Source organism: Adelges cooleyi, unplaced genomic scaffold (genome assembly GCF_023614345.1).
Source record: "Adelges cooleyi isolate 19-005CV unplaced genomic scaffold, UGA_ACOO_1.1 ACOO_flye_CR_arks_rails_tigmint_CR_PRNA_9, whole genome shotgun sequence".
NCBI classification, from domain to species: Eukaryota; Metazoa; Arthropoda; class Insecta; order Hemiptera; family Adelgidae; genus Adelges; species Adelges cooleyi.
The window spans coordinates 765,425-783,782 of NW_026096579.1; the positions used below are offsets into that span (position 1 = coordinate 765,425).

The 18,358-nt window shown below is 32.7% G+C and overlaps 1 protein-coding gene across 2 annotated transcripts in view; it reads right to left on the reverse strand.

Moving 5' to 3' along the window:
• The window catches only part of LOC126847021 (rho GTPase-activating protein 20-like), a 187,524-nt gene that overhangs the window by 109,814 nt on the left and 59,352 nt on the right, over positions 1 to 18,358 (reverse strand). Inside the window, exons 1-2 of one of the 2 annotated variants that reach the window (XM_050586975.1) lie at positions 13,011 to 13,361; positions 7,416 to 7,485 (exon numbers count right to left, since the gene is read on the reverse strand). In XM_050586975.1, the coding sequence (XP_050442932.1) occupies positions 7,416 to 7,485; positions 13,011 to 13,056 (116 nt within the window). In that variant the 5' untranslated portion in view covers positions 13,057 to 13,361. Of the gene's footprint in view, positions 1 to 7,415; positions 7,486 to 13,010; positions 13,362 to 18,358 lie in introns of those variants that run through there. The other variant, XM_050586973.1, reaches the window with a different exon arrangement.

Sequence of the window (18,358 nt, forward strand, 5' to 3'; positions counted from 1 at the left end):
AGTCCAACAGTATATCTGTAAAAAAAATAGGTTATAAAACTTGGCGAAAAAAAATGTTTTCTAAAAATAAAACACATAGTCATCAAATCATACCGCGATATAATTATACTGCGAACTGGTTTGTGGTTTTTATCCCAAAAGTATTTGTTTGCAAAAAAAAAAAAACAGCTTCGCATAAAATATATTTTCAAAAAGATTCAGCGACACAGAATCATTACAAAAAAAAAATGTATCAAGTCAACATAATATCAGTGTTAGGCTTTTATCTTTACCGCAGAACAAACTATGATTTTGGCCGTTAAAATTCATCGAAATTAAACGTTATCTGTAATTGTTGAGATATGTTTATTTTTTTTTAACAAAATCTAATAAAAAAAAGTCTTTCTTGTCGTTTATATAATAATTGAGCTGTTACTTTTGGACAGAACTGAATTCTTTAAATTTCTGAAGCATTATAAAACAAAATAACAATCCCGGATGCCGTTTTTGGGACCTTACCAAAAAGTGGCTATAGTTTGCAGTTTTCGGCCTTAACTCAAGTCATTTTACACAGTGCCAGTTTGCCATTCTTTATTAAGAATTTGGTGTGCTTAAAAAACTGTCATATTCAGTCATGTTATCACTGGTAAGATAAAACCCGATAGTGCACTGTCTGTTAAAACAATGTAATTGCTGAAAATGTAAACAAATCAATTCCTCCCTCAACTCGGAGTGACCACTGGTAGGAAAAAATAATTATTTTTTCCTATTTAATTCTTTATGAGAAATTGTTTTAGAACTGAGCATCACAGAAATAATATTATAAATATTATTCGACAACATATTATAGTAAAAAAAATGGTCTGTGCAATAATTTCATTTCTACAATGTGGTCACACTGAGTTGAGGAGGGTTTCGTTTATCCTTAAATGACGGAGTGCACCATCTTGGCCACACCGGATCTATGATGTTATTATTAGCATAAGATTACTCAGTTACCGTGACCCAAAACTCGTTGGGAAATACTATAGAAACGGTCAAAGCACAACCGCTTTGCACAACTTGATTGCATAAATCAAAACAGTTAAAGATGCGGTTGTACTTAACGATGAGGCGATAAACACGGCTCGCGGGCAAATGCACCGAGTTAAGTAACGTTTTGTAAATTAGACAATAATGTTAAATTGAAATAAGCCCTCATTCGGTTTCTAATCGTGTCGGCAATCTTCTTGCTGTTGGATTTTTACTAAATAGCGTTCAATCGAAACGTACCAATCGGTTTTACGTTGTTTTTTTTTAAAAATTTTAATTCATCGGTCAATCCGATCTAATGAAATACATATTTTCAAATCGTTTCGAACAGGTTTTATCACGTCAAAACAGACATTTTTTTTTTTTTGGAAGTTACAAGAATATTTGTGTACTAACGGTTTTGGCTCGAACACCAGACGGTTTAAATGATAATTGGATTTTTGTGTTTTGCCAATTATTCATAGAGTCGACACTCAATTTTCAAACAGAAAAAACCTACTTAACCAAAGAAAAAAAAAAAATACGGTGGTCGTTTGGATTAGAATATAAATCAACGGAGTGGCAACGGAGAACGCGTAAAACATATTTTTTAATATATTTAATTTAAAAAACCACACACATAACAAATTTTGTTTGCAATATTCATAATATACTGCCAACGCCCACCCACCACCGGTTAGTGTTCTGTGTTCATATACCTACATATTAATATTATTAACAGAGGTTAACAATTTACACAAACGTTTGACCTTCGGTCGCTCCTCGCATGGAAGACACTATAATATATTATAATACCTACATAATATTATTATTATTATCAGAGCATCGTTTTGCACAACAACCGAACGTCGGAATGTAACGTCTTGAAGATTTTTTTTTTTAAACATGAAACGAATAAAAAAAAAAACCAAATAAATGTACACATAATCGGTTAGGTTATGTCACAAACACTGTGGCAAGACGTTGCGAATAATTTACCGCCAAGCCACAGTTGTATATATATATATATATATATATATATATATATATTATAATGTATAATTTTATCTCTTACACATTAACGGCTACAATGTATTCTCATTAGAAAAAAAAATTGCTTACAAATTCACCACCATAATATCACAGATTAGTTAATTGAAACCCTCCTTAACTCAGTGTGACCACATTGTAGAAATGCAATTATTGCACAGACCATTTTTTACTATAATATGTTATCGAATAATATCGGTAATATTACATCGTTGATAACAATCACAATACATTCAATGATGCTCAGTTCTGAAACAATAATTTCTCATAAAGAATTGTTTTTTCCTACCAGCGGTCACACTCTGTCTTGGGGGGGGGGGGTTTGGTTTGTTTACATTTTCAGCGATTACAAAGCTTTAATAGGAAGTGCACTATCTGGTTTTAGTTCATCCGAGTTAAGACCGAAAACTGCAGACTATAGCAACTTTTGGTAAAGTCCCAAAAAAGGTACACGGTATAACTTTTATGGAAAGAATATTAAATTCCTAAAAAATACTACTTGTGTAAAATTGAAATTGTATCTTAGCATCCAGGATTGTTATTTTGATATGACCGTTTTAAGTCAAACATGTTAGAAAATATAACACATTTTTTTATTTAAATAATCCATTTATTTTTATCTTGTCAACATCCAAGCAAATGTTGATAATTGTTTTAATTTAACCTCAATTCTGATTTGTTCACATAGACGGAGTGCTAGTAAATTGTGTTTACACCAAATTTGTAGTAATAATTTTTCAATCATAGAGTTTTCATGTCAAGTTACTTTTTCTCGCAGCACACCAATATCAAGTATTATTTTTCTTGGACCATTTTAATTATAAAGGTTTTTTTTTTTTGACAGCCCTGAAAAAATGTTAAAACTGTTTTAACAGTCGCAAAAAACCTAACACGTTTAACATTAATATTCCATTTACTTAACATGATTATTCTTTATTTCTTTGATATTATTAAAAAAAAAAAAAATGTAATTTAAGTTATGTACTACGCGAATATATTATAATATTAATTTATCATTTTTTTCAGCGTCCACAAAAATATTATAACAAGTAACGAAGAATGTTTATCTAATTTGAATAATAAATAACGCGTATTATATGGAATTAATTAGTGTCCAGAAGACTAAAACGTGATACTTGTATGTTTACTACCTTTTTTTTATAAACGCGATTCCAACCTCTCCAACCAAGTCCAGTGAAAATAATTTATTTTTGCAAACACGAGAAGTAAGGATTTATCGTGTCGATCTTAGGGTATGGCCGTTTCTTTATGGTTAAACCGACCAAAAAAAAAAAAAAATGTAATAAAACGCTGTTTTTTTAAATAATTTATGCGACACGTGTAAAAAAAAAAAAATGCTCTAAGGACCTCATAAGTTGACTTAACAAGAAACACAAAAAGAATATAAAGTATAAACCACTACCGTGTACATTACATTGACCGCACCAATGTAAATGCAGTATGATTTTCATCCAACTCGGTAGCTAATATTATAATTAAAAATATACTAAAAGTAAATTCCACCGGAAAATTCACAATCAGGTCAAAGTACTCTGCATAATACACATTCGAAATTCTTTTGTCGAGATTTTGTCAAGGTTATCGATGGACATTACCATAGAAATTACTATACAAGTATTTTTCTTTAGAACTAGACGGAATATCAATATTGATAATTTTAGAATTTTTTTCACACACTAAAGAAAATGTTGAAAAAAAATTAATTTTTGTTTTGTAATTTGCGTACAACGGTTATAAAACATATTTGTATTTTGAGTATTTTTTCAAATAAAAAACAACATTTTGATGTAATAATGTAATTAATTAATTCTTAGGTTATTTTTAAAGATACATACTTTTGTGTACAATACTTTCTATGACCAACCTAAAAAGTAGTATTACCTTTTTTTATAATTCAAAATTAGCCCTCGCCAAGTTAAGGGGTTAAGTAAAAACCTAGTATATATTTAAAGTTACTTCTAAAATTGTAAATTTACATAATAAATTTTAATACTTTCTAAACTTCTTTTGTATTAAAAAAAAAAAATAAAGGATAATAGGATTCAAAAAATTGTATACATTTTTCAGCTCGGATAGATTAGAACCGTATCTATTATTATATTATTGTTAATTTGTAGACATTGAATAAATAGTAAATAACTGAATGTAAAAATAAGGACCGAAAAAAAATTTGGAAAGTATTCCTGCGGTCAGTACAAAGGGAGTGGGTACACTGGGACGATCAACAATACAAATAAATGACAGCTGTATTAATGACCGATTTCGGCTGTTGTAAACAATATAATATATTTTTATTGGCAAATAATCTATATTTATTATTTACGTTAGTATACATAATGATATTTTATTCCATAATGGGCATTTAGTACTATTTATTATACACTTCACATTACTATTTGGGTCTTTCAACGGATATGATATACATTTTTTGTTTGAATAGATCCGTTTGATAGGCCGCCGAGTAAAAATAATAATAAATAATAGATCACAGTTCAGACGGTCGTTAAAGTGGCTCTCGTATATTGAGGGTTTCGACCATAATTATTACACACAGTTGTACTTACCGGCGGGAAACGTTTTAATTATATATTGTTGGATAACTAGTATTAAAAAAAAAATATTAGAGAGAGAGGCGCTCCTACCGGCGTTACATTTCCCAATCGTTTTGGAGATGGATTAACCGATGAAAAAAAATCCAAGAAGAGTGTACACAAGCACTATTGGAATACCGTCGATTAATTATAAAAGGTTACGCCTAGCAGTGTCAAAATTAAAAATTAAAAATTAGTTTTTTTTATTATATCTACATGTGCCAGAGAGGGCCAGGGTCGAGATTACTCAACGAGGCTAATAATTAATGGATTCTCAGCGAGCGGTGACAGCAGCCACCCGATGTTATAGTAACATAATACCAAAAGCGAGCACCTCTATATTTGGACACACCGTTGGATTTCCATATGGAACTCTTGCAAAACTCGAGTAGGTACTAAATAAAAAATTGAATACTTTCAAAATTACCTACCTAGGCCTCCGGAGTGTCTAGAAACGTTTGGTGAATTGAATAGAATATACATCCATGACAGTCACATGGCTTTATTCATTTATTTATGATGGAACAAGCTCAAGTTGCATTTTGTTCAAAGAATGCAAAAACATGGTCGTATGGTAGATATATGACAAACGTGGATTATTTAAAGGAAAAATCAGGGCTGTTCGCTTGAAATGGGATGTGGGATGAGCCGAAGAAAGTGATAGATAGACAACCATAGACCTATAATCGTCGAGGTTGTATAACATTGTATTGCAGTTCATTTAGACTCGTTTAAATTTGAAGTCGGCTCATTTGAAAGGGTTATTATTTTGTTTCATGTTGCTAAGTCAATGTTTATCGATAGCCGTACTTAATCTTAATAGGGAATTTTGTAAAAATTCGGAACTTAGTGCGAGGCGCCGGCCTCATTGGCGGAAAAACCTATACTGAAAAATGCGGAAACGATAAAATATATTCAAGTATGCCATTCCCGCCGGAGGGACTCGATGAGAGTAAAAATTTAATACAGCCGTTGAACTATGACTGGGCACATTGTGCCGTGGCTGTACAATATTGCTTTTAAAACGCACTCAACTGTTTTGCAAGTACCGAAGGTGTTTGAAAATCGTAAACAGCTCAAACAGGGCATCCGGATCGGTGTCTTTATGATTGTATCGTGGTAATGCCGACGGTTAATTGAGCTCGTATGTAAACCGGGGTCGAGAAAAAGGTTAATGACGACAGCCGTGAGTATACATTAAGACACACATTATATGAATTTATGCGTTCGGTAGACACATCAAGTGTAATATGTATAAAAAAAAAATCGAGGTTAAAACGAACCCGTCCACGGTAGGTACAGGGCACGAATGTGACTCTTGTGCGGCGTCCGTTCTGGCCCATTGTTTTAATTTTCATCTTATGCGATTACCCAGCAGTGATATACAAAGAATAGGTAAAGTATTATTACAATATTCAAAACAAATCTGTAAAAATGTGTCTATGTAATATGCATTGCTTGAAAAATTCCCCGCTGAAGGTCGCTATGGTGATACAGGCTGAGAAGAGCTTGGAATAGATAATAGCTAAATGACAATGATTTTTGTAAAAAAAAATAACCCAGAAATTAATCACCGAAAAATAATCTCAGCAAAATTGATTCACTAGAAAAAAAACCCCGAAAAATGTATGGAACCAGAAGAAACACTACCGGAAAATTGACCATTTAAAAAATATCCCATTTTGCTTTTTGGCTGTAAAAAAAATTGGGTTTTAATTTTGAAAAATTGCAAATTTAATTCGTTTAATTACAAGAAATTGAAATTTTTAAATGAAAATCCGCTTTCTACATAACATAGTAAAGTAGCCAGAGAACTCGAATCTCTTTACAGAGTTAAAATTGGACCATCCAATGTAGTCGAAATTTTGTCTGGGTTTTCGGTCTAAAACCAGAATGGCTTTTACTCATAGAAAAAAATATTTGAATTCAAAATAATACCCCGAAGCTTATTAACCTGTAAATTAATTGATTTGGTCGACATTTAGTAAAACCTTTTTTTCTTAAATATTGCCTATACAAAACTCCTTAAAAACAGATCGCATGCAATTCCCTTAAACGAGAAGTTAAACCTATCGTTTCACATGTGAATATTTTTATAGTCAGATGTCGATTAACTATTAGAATATTTTTCTCGGGTGGTCGAATACAAGTAGTAGTTAATAGTACAATAATTTCGGTACGACTTATTACTGGCCTCGCTTTTAAAAAATATGTTGTTGGTTAAATTCGAAACGACAATATTGTTGTAAAACTATATTAGGTATGTATTTTTTTTTTAAGGCCTACCTATACCAAAATATATGAACATTAATAAGCGACCGCGTGCCCACACAATGTTGATACCGGTTGACGGTAAAACTAACACAATATTATAAGTGCCTATCGGTGGAAATCGTTCAACTATAATGTTATAAACAACGACATTGTCGTAGGTCGATATATACTCACTTGTATAAAAAATAATTGGGAAACACATATGCACGGTCTTGTTACGTAACATTAGAAACTCGACGAGTTTGTTTAAGTTCGACGAAAAACAGGCTAAATTCCATGTACAGAATTTGCACAGGCAAACAACATTAGGTATAGAATACAGTCCAAACGTCCAAGAAAACAAAATCAAAAGTTGGGCTTCTAGTTATACATGTAGTAGCACCGGGTACTCTATCATAATATAATCAATACCTTCACCACACACCCGTGTTGGTTTGAAATAAGCAGCAGAGTGAAAAATAATTTATAAGAAAAAGTCTAGGTACTCACTCTTTGGCGTGTCGGTGAACGTCCAGGTATTCGTCGTAACGGTCCCAGAAACTGCCACTGAACAAACTGCCTAAAATTTAAAAAAAAAACAACACATTAATGCAGGTATTTTTTTTTTTTTTTTTTTTTGTAAGCTACTAGAAAAATGTTGGTTAGGTCTGTTGGTTCGCTCTAGGGAATTTATTCAGGAAAAAAGCGTGGACGATTGACCAATCACAATAATTATGGTCGTGTTGCAGCGGTGGTAATAAAGTTGACGACGTTGACTTAATTGTTCATCGATCACAAGCGCAAGAAAACACATTTTAAGCACTCTCATTTTTTAGGTTTAGGCGTAGGTATTATGTAAAATTCAACGTCAACCGTTTACACAAGTCACTCGTCGTACGCTGCTGAAAAAACGAGTGGCTCAGAGTTGTGCTGAGGACAATCACTTTTCATTGGGTTATGTCGTGTTGAAACCTCGAGGAATCTCGTCGAAAAAGCAACTTTCCTTGTACTCCTCGTTTAAATGTTCAAATAAATCGAATGGGTTTGAAAAAAAAAAAAAAACACCTATTTTATGACTGTAAAACCTACTTTATGTGGACTTTTCAATAGTCATAACAACGTTGATAAACATTTTTTGGAATATTCGCCCAAATATAACTCTTTTTTTTTTTTTTTTTTTATTAAACAATTTTCTTTATTTACAATCTATACAAATGTATAATCAGCAGTGTTCTAGTGTTTTTTACACACATGTGGACTTAGCCAACGTCACAAGTATAACGGTTACGCAAAGCCCATTTATAATTTTCTTTTTTGTCCCAATTTCGTCTTGCCCCCGAGGGGGGGGGGAAGGGCGGTGACAGCGCGTCGACGGCACCCGTCCTGTCTTTATGAAAGTTTTGAAGAAAAAAAAAAAACCTGTTGATCTAATTATAACGTTGTAAGATTTAAAATCTATTTCAAGCGATCCAACCAGCATGCGGTAACTAGCATAGCGGTACCGAGCACTTCCTTACCGCCGCCGCCGCCTCGGTAATGACCGTGATGGAGTAATTTTTTGTTTTTTGTTTTACTTCCATACGGCTCACGAGTGTTATTATTGTCATTCCCTATTACCTACTTAAGTTATACGTATAAGTATAATATTGTTTTTCGGATTCTATTTCGGGCGGTCCGATGAAAGAGAAAGCCCACCTAGTAGTGGCGGCGGCCGTTTCGCTCAGAGGAAATCTGATTGAAACACCTAAGCTAACAAGAACAACTTGAGCTAAGAAACGATTTTTTTTTTCAGTTAATACAGGAAGTTGGACTCAGGAAAGAGGGATCTATTTTGTTACTTAATTGTAATTTTTTTTTTAACTTCTATAACGCAAACAAGCTACTATTTTTGTACAAAAACATACGCTTGTTCTTCGAACAGTATGTTCTGAAAAAATTGAGTTTTCAAAAAACATTTGCATTCTTCATGACATTTACAAAGTAAAGATCGTGGCACAATTTTAAAATTATTATTTCTAATTGATTAGCAATTTAAAATTGCAGTTTTTAATAATTTTTAAAACAACACTAAAACCTACTTCGATTAATACATTAAGCGAGTATTGAAGAATCTACATCGTTCTAAAATTAGAATGAGTTGTTTTGGATAGTTATATTTAAAGTTCGAATAAAGGCTATAAAAAAAATACATTTAAAGTTACTTAAAATAAACAAAAATGTTTTCAAAAAGTAAAACTACAAAACTACAACCGTTTTAAAAAACATGTGTCTTATCCATAACGAATCGCCCTCGTTGCGTTATGTTACCTAAACTCGCTCAGCCTATTTAAGATTTCTACACACATATACATATATATATGACTTCTTCACTCAAATTACATAGTTTCCAAGTAAAAAACTTCCACAAAATAGTTGGCCTTTTTTTAAAGGTTTTTTTAGTTAAAAAACTGTTATTTTAATAGGTCCCAATAAACGTTCCATTAGTCTGTAGACCGCTGCTATATTACACTGTAGTCACGAGACGTCCGTATGATACTTAGGGGCAAGGGGGGGGGGTACCTAACCCTCGTGTTCGAGTACAGCTAGACGACCCTAATTCGGTCGTGTTGCCCGTAAACCAGGCCAGAGCAACAGAAAGATAGTGATGAGCCGGCCGAAGAAGTAAGTACACATGCTTATTCACGAAGATCATAGTATTATATTATAAGTAAAATTACAATTATTACCGCGGTAGGGGTTGGCTGTATAATATGTAAGTACGTTGGAATTTCTATGTATACATAATGATATTATCATTCGTGACTCGTCTTTATGGGCTTTGTGTGTGTACATCATGAGTGTAACGGACTTATATGTTACATACCCGGTGCATATATACACAATGCCTACAATACAATATGAACGCAATTAAATAAATGATAATTTTTTTGATTGGACGGAGCCATCGCGGAGGAGGTAATTATAAGGGAAAATGCCGATAAGGTCAAGGACGACGTCAAGACCTAGTGGACAATTAACTTTCAGACTACCCGTACACAATGGACGAACAAGTGTAATGAGTGTAGTCGATTTACTTTGGGTACTTTCGAAATTCTCATCACGTGCACACATATTATAAAATAAAATAAAAACCGTAATTCACATACGACTTGACCACAAAAGAAAAAAACGTATACTTGTTAAGAGTGTGCGATAATTATTTCTTGTGTGTGTGATGGTCAAATACCAATTGATATTTTATTATAATTAATAAAATAGTATAATATTATTTTTGTTCGGCGTTTTGAAAATAATTCCCTGATGTCTAGTGAATTGGAATGCAACATTTTGCAAGTATGGTCGAATGCACAAGTTACGTGCAGCAAAAAAAAAAATATAATTATGTTTTAGATATATTAATTGTATATGGCGTTTTGCCAGGCGATTAAATGTTTTAAAACAATGTTGTTTGCAAAAATATGTTGATTAAGTATATAAAAAACATGAAGAACCTAAAACCGTTTATTTTTTTTTTAGAAAATAATTTTGTACCGTTCTATTAAAAAAAAATGCTGAACTATAAACGCCATTACTTGCGCGGGTCACGAAGGGTTAATACAAACCGTGTAATTGAGTATGCGAAATAACATTGTTATGACTTGGAAATCGACATAAAAAAAAAAACAAGTTATTATCCCATACGAGTATATGAGCGGACTCTACTTGTGGCTGTTTAACGATAAACAGAAGGGAAAAGAAAGGAATAACATATTTAGCGAACAAGTGGAACGCACACACATACTATTAAGCTGTAATACGTACTGGTTATAATAATACTAATATATTATTATGTTGCCGTTAACTCAATTAAGATTATAAAAAACAAATTGTATACCATTAAAACGTATTATGCACATATTGAAAAAGAAAGTATACTATTTATGTTTGCACAGTCCGACTTATAATTGAATCAAGCGGTGATTGTGGGAGAAAAAATAATATTGTATCTACTATTTTGATTAATTAAACCTTTTTATTTTTTTTTAACAATTAAAAACGTTAACTTTTCATTAACAATGGTTCTAGAACATTAATAATCAGGTTAAACGTTCTCGATTGTTCTCGCATACGCCACATATGAGGCATTTATTAAAAGCCATGGAAGCAATCCATACTTTACCATATCAAAGTCATAAACATTAATGGTGCACATTATGTTCTTGTGTAGGTGGAACGGAAAACGATGACAATGAGTAAAAAACTACAAAAAAGTACATCCAAAATTGTAAATAAATAGAAATAATTTTCCAAAAAAAAAAAAAAAAATACTAGACCTACCTAAATTACTTTTTATAACCAGAAAAAAAAATGTATGTTAGTTTCAGCTTTGACGCTAAAGTTCTATTTTTAAAGAAGTATTAAAATATAAGCATTTTTCAAATAGACTCAATTAAAAAACTTTTGTTATTGCAGTAATAAGAATTCTTTGTTAATAAATTTGTTTGTCAATTATTGCTTATCGAGTAAGCAAAAATAATCATTTGATTTTGCTGTATAGGTTTATTGAAGACTAGAGAGTTTCCAAATTGCTTAGAATAATTTCTAACTCTTTTTGTATTTTTCAAATTTTAAGAAATGTTCTTATAATAATACAATTTGTTTTTGACGTTTAAGAATCATTAAATTGTATTCTTTAACGAGCAAAAGACAAGCTTCCAAAGCTTAAAGCTTTATGCTGTCTATTTATTCACAAATTTTTGAAAATAGAAAATAACTTAGGTAAATGGGTGAATGCTAAAATGACTAGTATTCCTACATAATAAACTCTAGGACAAGAAAATAACTATAAAATAACTACTAAAAAACCATATTTAAACTTAAAAATTAATTGTAAAATTTTAAAACGACAATTTTTAAAACATGTTTTTCTAAAGGACTGACCATTTTAAGAGAACGTACAAAATTAGATCAAGACTTTATCTAAATGTTACATAATAAGGTATTGACGATTAAAAAATAATTTAACAAAGTTATTATGCCTTAAGTAAGGCTTTGATTAATAAGGCTTTGAACGTTACAAAGTGGTTTTTGGTAAACTGGTTTGAGTTCGGTTAAAAGTTATTTTGTTAAAATGATAAAAAAAGTACTTAAGTTTTGTCAAAAGTTATCTGAAAAAATATTACTTAAATAACTAAGTTGGCATTTAGTAGTTTATTCTACAATTTATTTTTACCCAAATAATCAATTTTTGTTTTAATAAATATTTGTCATTATCAATACTAACAATATCATTGTAAAAATAACTTGTCAAGTAAAATTTTAAAGGAAATTAGTAGCTTTTAACTAGTTTAAGTTCAGTTTGTAAAAATGATAAAATTCAGTGTCTTTTAATCAGTGTCGTGCCTTATCTGAAAAAATGGTCTAATTAATTAATTAGTTAAATTAAATTAAATTCTATATTGCCTTATAAACATCCGTCACTTGTGCTTATTGTAGAAAAAAAAACATTTACAAATCGTGCAATTTCTAAAAATAAAAATCTAGATGAGAAATATGCGTGTGATCTTATCTAGATAATTATTAAGGAGTTATATTTACACAAAATTGCCTATAATCAGCGTTGTGCGAGTTCTTGATTTATTTGAATAATTATTTTTGAAATTATTCTAATGTTTTGTTTACTATTCATTTGAATACAACATTTTCCTCCTATATGTGCTGGTATTATATAATTTGTAAATTTAATATATACATACTATATTTATAGGATATAATGTTTGAACTATTTGAACAAGTTGAATTTGTAATTATTCCAATGTTTATTTTTAAAAATTATCCTAATAAAAAATTATTTGAATAATTATTTGAAAAATATTACTCGAACAAGAAGTTATTGGAAAAACTATTACTTGAATGTTATCAGAATGATTATTTAGATTGGAATAATGTACAATTCTGCCTAAAACTAGTTTTTTTGTTTTGTTTTGGAAAAACGCATAAGCTGACGGCTAAGACGGCTGTTGTACACCAGAACAGCGGTGTGGGGTTGGTTCAATTAATGTGAATTATTATTATAGTATAAACGACGAAAAACAGATGCAACAAAAAAAAAAAAACATTACTGACGTTTAGGAATCTTTTTCGGTTTGTCACCCGACGGCGTGCGGTCCATGGTTTGGTCAAAGCCGGCGATGACCGCGGCCGACAATGACAACGGACATGACAACGGCGAAAATACACACAATAAAAAAACAAACTTTAAAAAACTTCACGATATCATCACGCACGTTTGGCCACCGTCCGCACTGGCGAAACCCATAACAATTATAATAATTAACTATGACGGCGATAGACGGCAACAGATAGCGACAGACCACCACAAGGCGCGAAACACTGTGATATTGTTTATTGGTTACACATAATCGGAACAATAGATAATAATACAATTTTCTATACAAAATAGACGAATAATATTATCGTGTCCAAGTCCAAACACGACCACGTGCGACGCCGAACGAAACGTGTTTAAGACGGTGAATGAAAAAAAAACAAGAATAATAATACAAACCGGCGTAGACACTCGGGAGCGTCTCGATCCTCTCACAATCGCCGGCGTTCTGACCACAGTCACCGGTCGGTTTGTTAGATCATCCGAAGATCTATCGTGAGATAACAGACTTTGCCTAAAGATCTTCGGCCCGTGGATCTTCACTGGGCCTAGGTTCAGAACGGTGCTAATTCTTATTCCCAAAAAATTGGTGTTTCCTGTACACAAAGGTATTATTTTATACGAATAACAGTAAAAAAAAAAAAAATACTTACCTACTTTAAAAAAAAAAAAGGCAAACTGTTTAAACAACTAATAATGTAAGATTACTGTTACACGTTTACATATTATAAATCTATAGATTTGTCTCGTTTTTGGATTTTATATCTATTTAGTCTCAAGTAAATAACACATATTACCTATTAAATATTGTTTTGTCTGTATATTTATAAAACAATAAAAAGTTTTTTATTTGTATTTACTAATATACAGTTAAAAATTACACTAGCTTTAAAACGATTATTATAAAATAATTTGGCCAACAATATTGTACTTGGTCGAGGCTAAACAGTTAACTTTAACTTACAATAAGCTATACTTTTAATTTGTATTCTACAAAAATACAATTTCTGCGAATAACATATACTTGTTGAAAAAAAGATATTTATGCTCTCATTTTAAAACAGTTTCATGTAAATTTTATTTTGTAATTTTCAGGACCTGTTTTTCGTTTGTATTGGTAAAACGATTTGGCAATAATAATAATTAAACAATTACACTCGTTCAAAATTTGGTTAGGAATTTTTATAAAAAAAATGTTTTAACCTCTCTCGACCCAAAAAAAATAGAGAATTTTTGACCCCCTCCGCCCACGGGGAATTTTTACTTGGGGTCAGAAAAGGCTATTTATTAAGGGGTAGAGAATAGGCAGTATTTGACAAAAAATGATCTAGAAGCCATGATTGTAAAACTATGTCAACTAATTTAAAGGTAAATGAGTATTACGTTTTTCTAGGTACAAAACTCGGTTCGGTAGGCACCTTGGAAACTAATTTTGCATTACTTGAATACAATTTGGTACAGTCAAATTTATTTTTTAAGAGTAAACCCAATAAAGTCTTAGGTTTTTTTATTAATTGCCAGACAACCGTTGGGCTTAGATAAAAAACAAAATGCGCTGTGTTTTTTTTTTTTGGATAGGGGTTTTCTTTTTTACACAAAAACTAAACAACTCTGATTTGAACGGAAGCATAGTTATAACATTACAACAATCCACAGTCTCTATTCCCACGTTAGGTTTGGGCTCCACTTAGATTTCGTTCATATCGCATTGGCACTGGAAATACTGTCCTGGCGACAATGTACCAGCTCCTCCTGTCGTCGAGTGGTTTTGGAAAGTCAAGTATCACCTAGCATAATACCTAATCATCGTCACACGATCGCCGGCGAAGGACGGGCCAGATTAAGTCTTTAACGTCAAGTCCTGATGGTAATTTAATACACTATAATATTATTGATACAGAGATGGTCGGCGTGTTATTGACACAGCCGTGGACGAGCCATGATACGACCCACGATGATTCGTTAAATGAGATTAGGACATTAAAACAGCTGTTGTAATAATATCTATATATATACATATTTGAATTGAGAAAGCCGGGGAGAGAGTATCGCCCGTGATGTCGACTTAGTTTAAATCAACCGAGGCATTTGATTATATTATTATTATCATTTACAGAGGAGTACCTTCTCTCGTAGGAAACACAAAGCTATATAACATCAACTGATAAACGACGGTTAATTAGTCGAATAGGCGTACCGTGTGTTAGTTATTATATTGGAAAGTCAACCGATTTTTATCACTGTGCACGTACACGGCCACACGTTAGGCGTTTGGTTTTTTTTTTTTTTTTTTTAATTTAAATAATCCCAAACGGCCGTCTGAAAATATAATATAGTCAATAGACTTTGCCGACAGGTATGGTGGCGAACGATGAATATTTATAATGCCATAACATGTGACGACTATGTTTAAAACGTTTTTTTTTTCCCTTCGATTATTATTAATGTTGACGAACAAAAGCGAAAGTCTTCCGGTCATACCTACTCGAAACGTGACGCACATATAAGAAGTTCAAGCGCGCCAAAACTGAGAAAATTCGATTTTAAATTAATATTTTGGCAAAAAAAAAAAAAAGTACAAAATAATCCGTTTAGTTTTGATCAAAAAACCAACATACATCTAATGCAGTTCAATCATTGTGTAATTGAATCAATGTACTTTACTGTTTAGTCGCACCCATCCCGCCAACAAAAGGTTTTTATTTTTGTTTTATCACTAAAATATGTTTTTTTTATATTATTATACATTTTTATTGTCGTTACACAACCCAATAGCGACGACTGTTCCTCAACACACACCTCGGGGGCCGTTTCCCATAATATCATGTTATAATGAGATACCTATTTGTTTTCGTGGCAAACCGTTTACACGGTGTAATTACATATATAATGTATATTAGCCTAATGTGTGTGTGTGTGTGTATATGATGAGAAAGCATAAAAATAGTATAACTGCACGGACTGCGTCGTGCGGTTGCCTGCATATTGTATCATTATCATTATTATTATTATTATTATTATGTACTTACTACTTGTACATAAGTAGTATAATATTATAAGGAGCCTCGACGTCTCCGACGACCAATACGAATATCAATGAACCAATCTATCAAGTGCGTTTCGTAACTTTTATAGCCTGACATATTATGTGAGTGTGTGTGGTGTGTCTCATACAATATATATATATATATATATTATAAATTACAGAGTATTTTCATACATATATATATATATGTAGTATAAATAAATAAATAAGCTCGAGATTGGCATCCCGCATTACACTGCGATAAAGAAGGTAAAAAAAAAGTGATTTCTAATCATAAATAAAGCATGAATCGACTCGGCGGTAACCTTGAGGTCGTGGAAACATTCTATCTGGACGACAAGTGGTGCACAGAGGAAGTGTATTTAGAAGAGATCACAATATTATAATAATAATATCCGACTGGTATACAATGCACACATTCGATAACGATCGATTATTGAATATTATATTCTTGAAAAAAAAAAAGCCGTTTTGTCTGTCGTTCGGTAGGTACATGTGTGTGTGCATAATGCACAAAATCTTTACTTAGTGAAAGTACAATAGTATATTGAGACACTTTGTAGCGCTTGTATAGGGGGAAAAAAGGAACGCGTAGGAGACACGACAAGAAAAGGTGGGCGGCCAATTCGGGAGGGCATTAATTGTAATGGCGAATGAATAAGAAGTTCTAAGAAACTATGATGGTTTTTGTTTTGTTTTTTGTTATTCCAATGAATTGTCTACCATGTCCGAATCGACCATAATATTATTGTGAGAGATAGCTCAACACTTGCGCATTGTTCGCGGTCTGCTTGGAAAGGAGCTGAACTGAACGCACACAGTGAAACAAATCTTGTATACGGCTCTCGTTCCAATTATGTCGGTATTTGATTTTTATGACCTTTTTTTTTTGCATTTTGTTTTATGTCTTAACAAAGTGAAAACGCGCACATTGTTAACATTTTTCCGTGTGTTTGCTCCTCTCGCAAACCGCACTGGACCGAGCAAGTCTGTATGGATCAGAAATCGTCCGCAAAAATGATATTTCTCTTTATAAGCTGATAATTACACTTTTAAACTTCAGTGACTTTGAAAAGTAATCATCTAAAACTGCGGTTATCGACCGGTAAAAATTGTCAGCAAGTTATTTTTAATTAAAAAAGTCAATTAAATATTATATTATAATAATATATATGTTACCGGTTAAGTTTCAAAAGTCAACAGAGTACATTATAGTACTCTGATTGATAAACGATTAGATGGCCGCCACGGTTTTTTAGTGATGAGTATATCCACCGTATTCAGTTTTGAAAGCGTCCACTCCTCCTTTGCAATTAGTTCCCAGTTCGTTTGGAGTACGCTCAATAGGACGATAACGACACTTACTGTTGCGATAAAGTGTAATTTCTTTTTGCACACCACCTGTGACACAGGTCCACCCCAAAGCGTTTCTTCCAAAGTGATTGAATCACTTCCGGCTGTTGTAATATAAGGTAACCCCTGACCTAACGTGCTGGGTTATTATCAAATTTTTAATACTGTTGTGTCCAAAATTCTAGACTCGACCGCGGGCAAACGAGTGTTATGAAATCTACTACCTCTATGTGTTGTATTTTTGATTATGGTTTAATATGCATATGGATGGATCGAGACGGCGTTAAAGTCTCCGGACGTATACACAGCCGGTCGGGCGCAGTTGAACGACCGCGCCCGCAGTGAAAGCCATTCTCGAACATATAGCTCGCCGAATACTGCAGGTATAGGTATATATTATAACAGGTGTATTATAACAAACGCGGTCGCGGTGACATTAACCTTGTAATAGGGATAAGGAGACGGTGGTCAGCGGCGGCAAAGGAGGGGCGGGTGAAGGGATGGCAAAAAGGCAGGCGATCGTCCGAGGAAGACACGCACGAACGGACACGCGACCGGTGAAAAGTGAAAAGGAAAACCGCGCACCGTGTGTATGTCATCGGGTCGAAGGCGTGGACACGGCGATTTACATTCAACAACGACAATACCTATACAACCTCCTGTACCTAATAGGATACACGACAATAGGCTAACGAACTGTAAGGGTGTGTGCGCTCCTCCGAATCTCTCGCTGTACGCGGATATAATATTACAACAAACGGAGTTGATTTATATGTGTATTCAATTGCACTCGCTTCGATTAACTAGCTGAAAAATAGCTAAAATCGCACACACACACACACACACACAAGCTAAAAGCGTAACGCGAGTGTACACATATACCTACAAAAAAGTGTTTTTTATTCT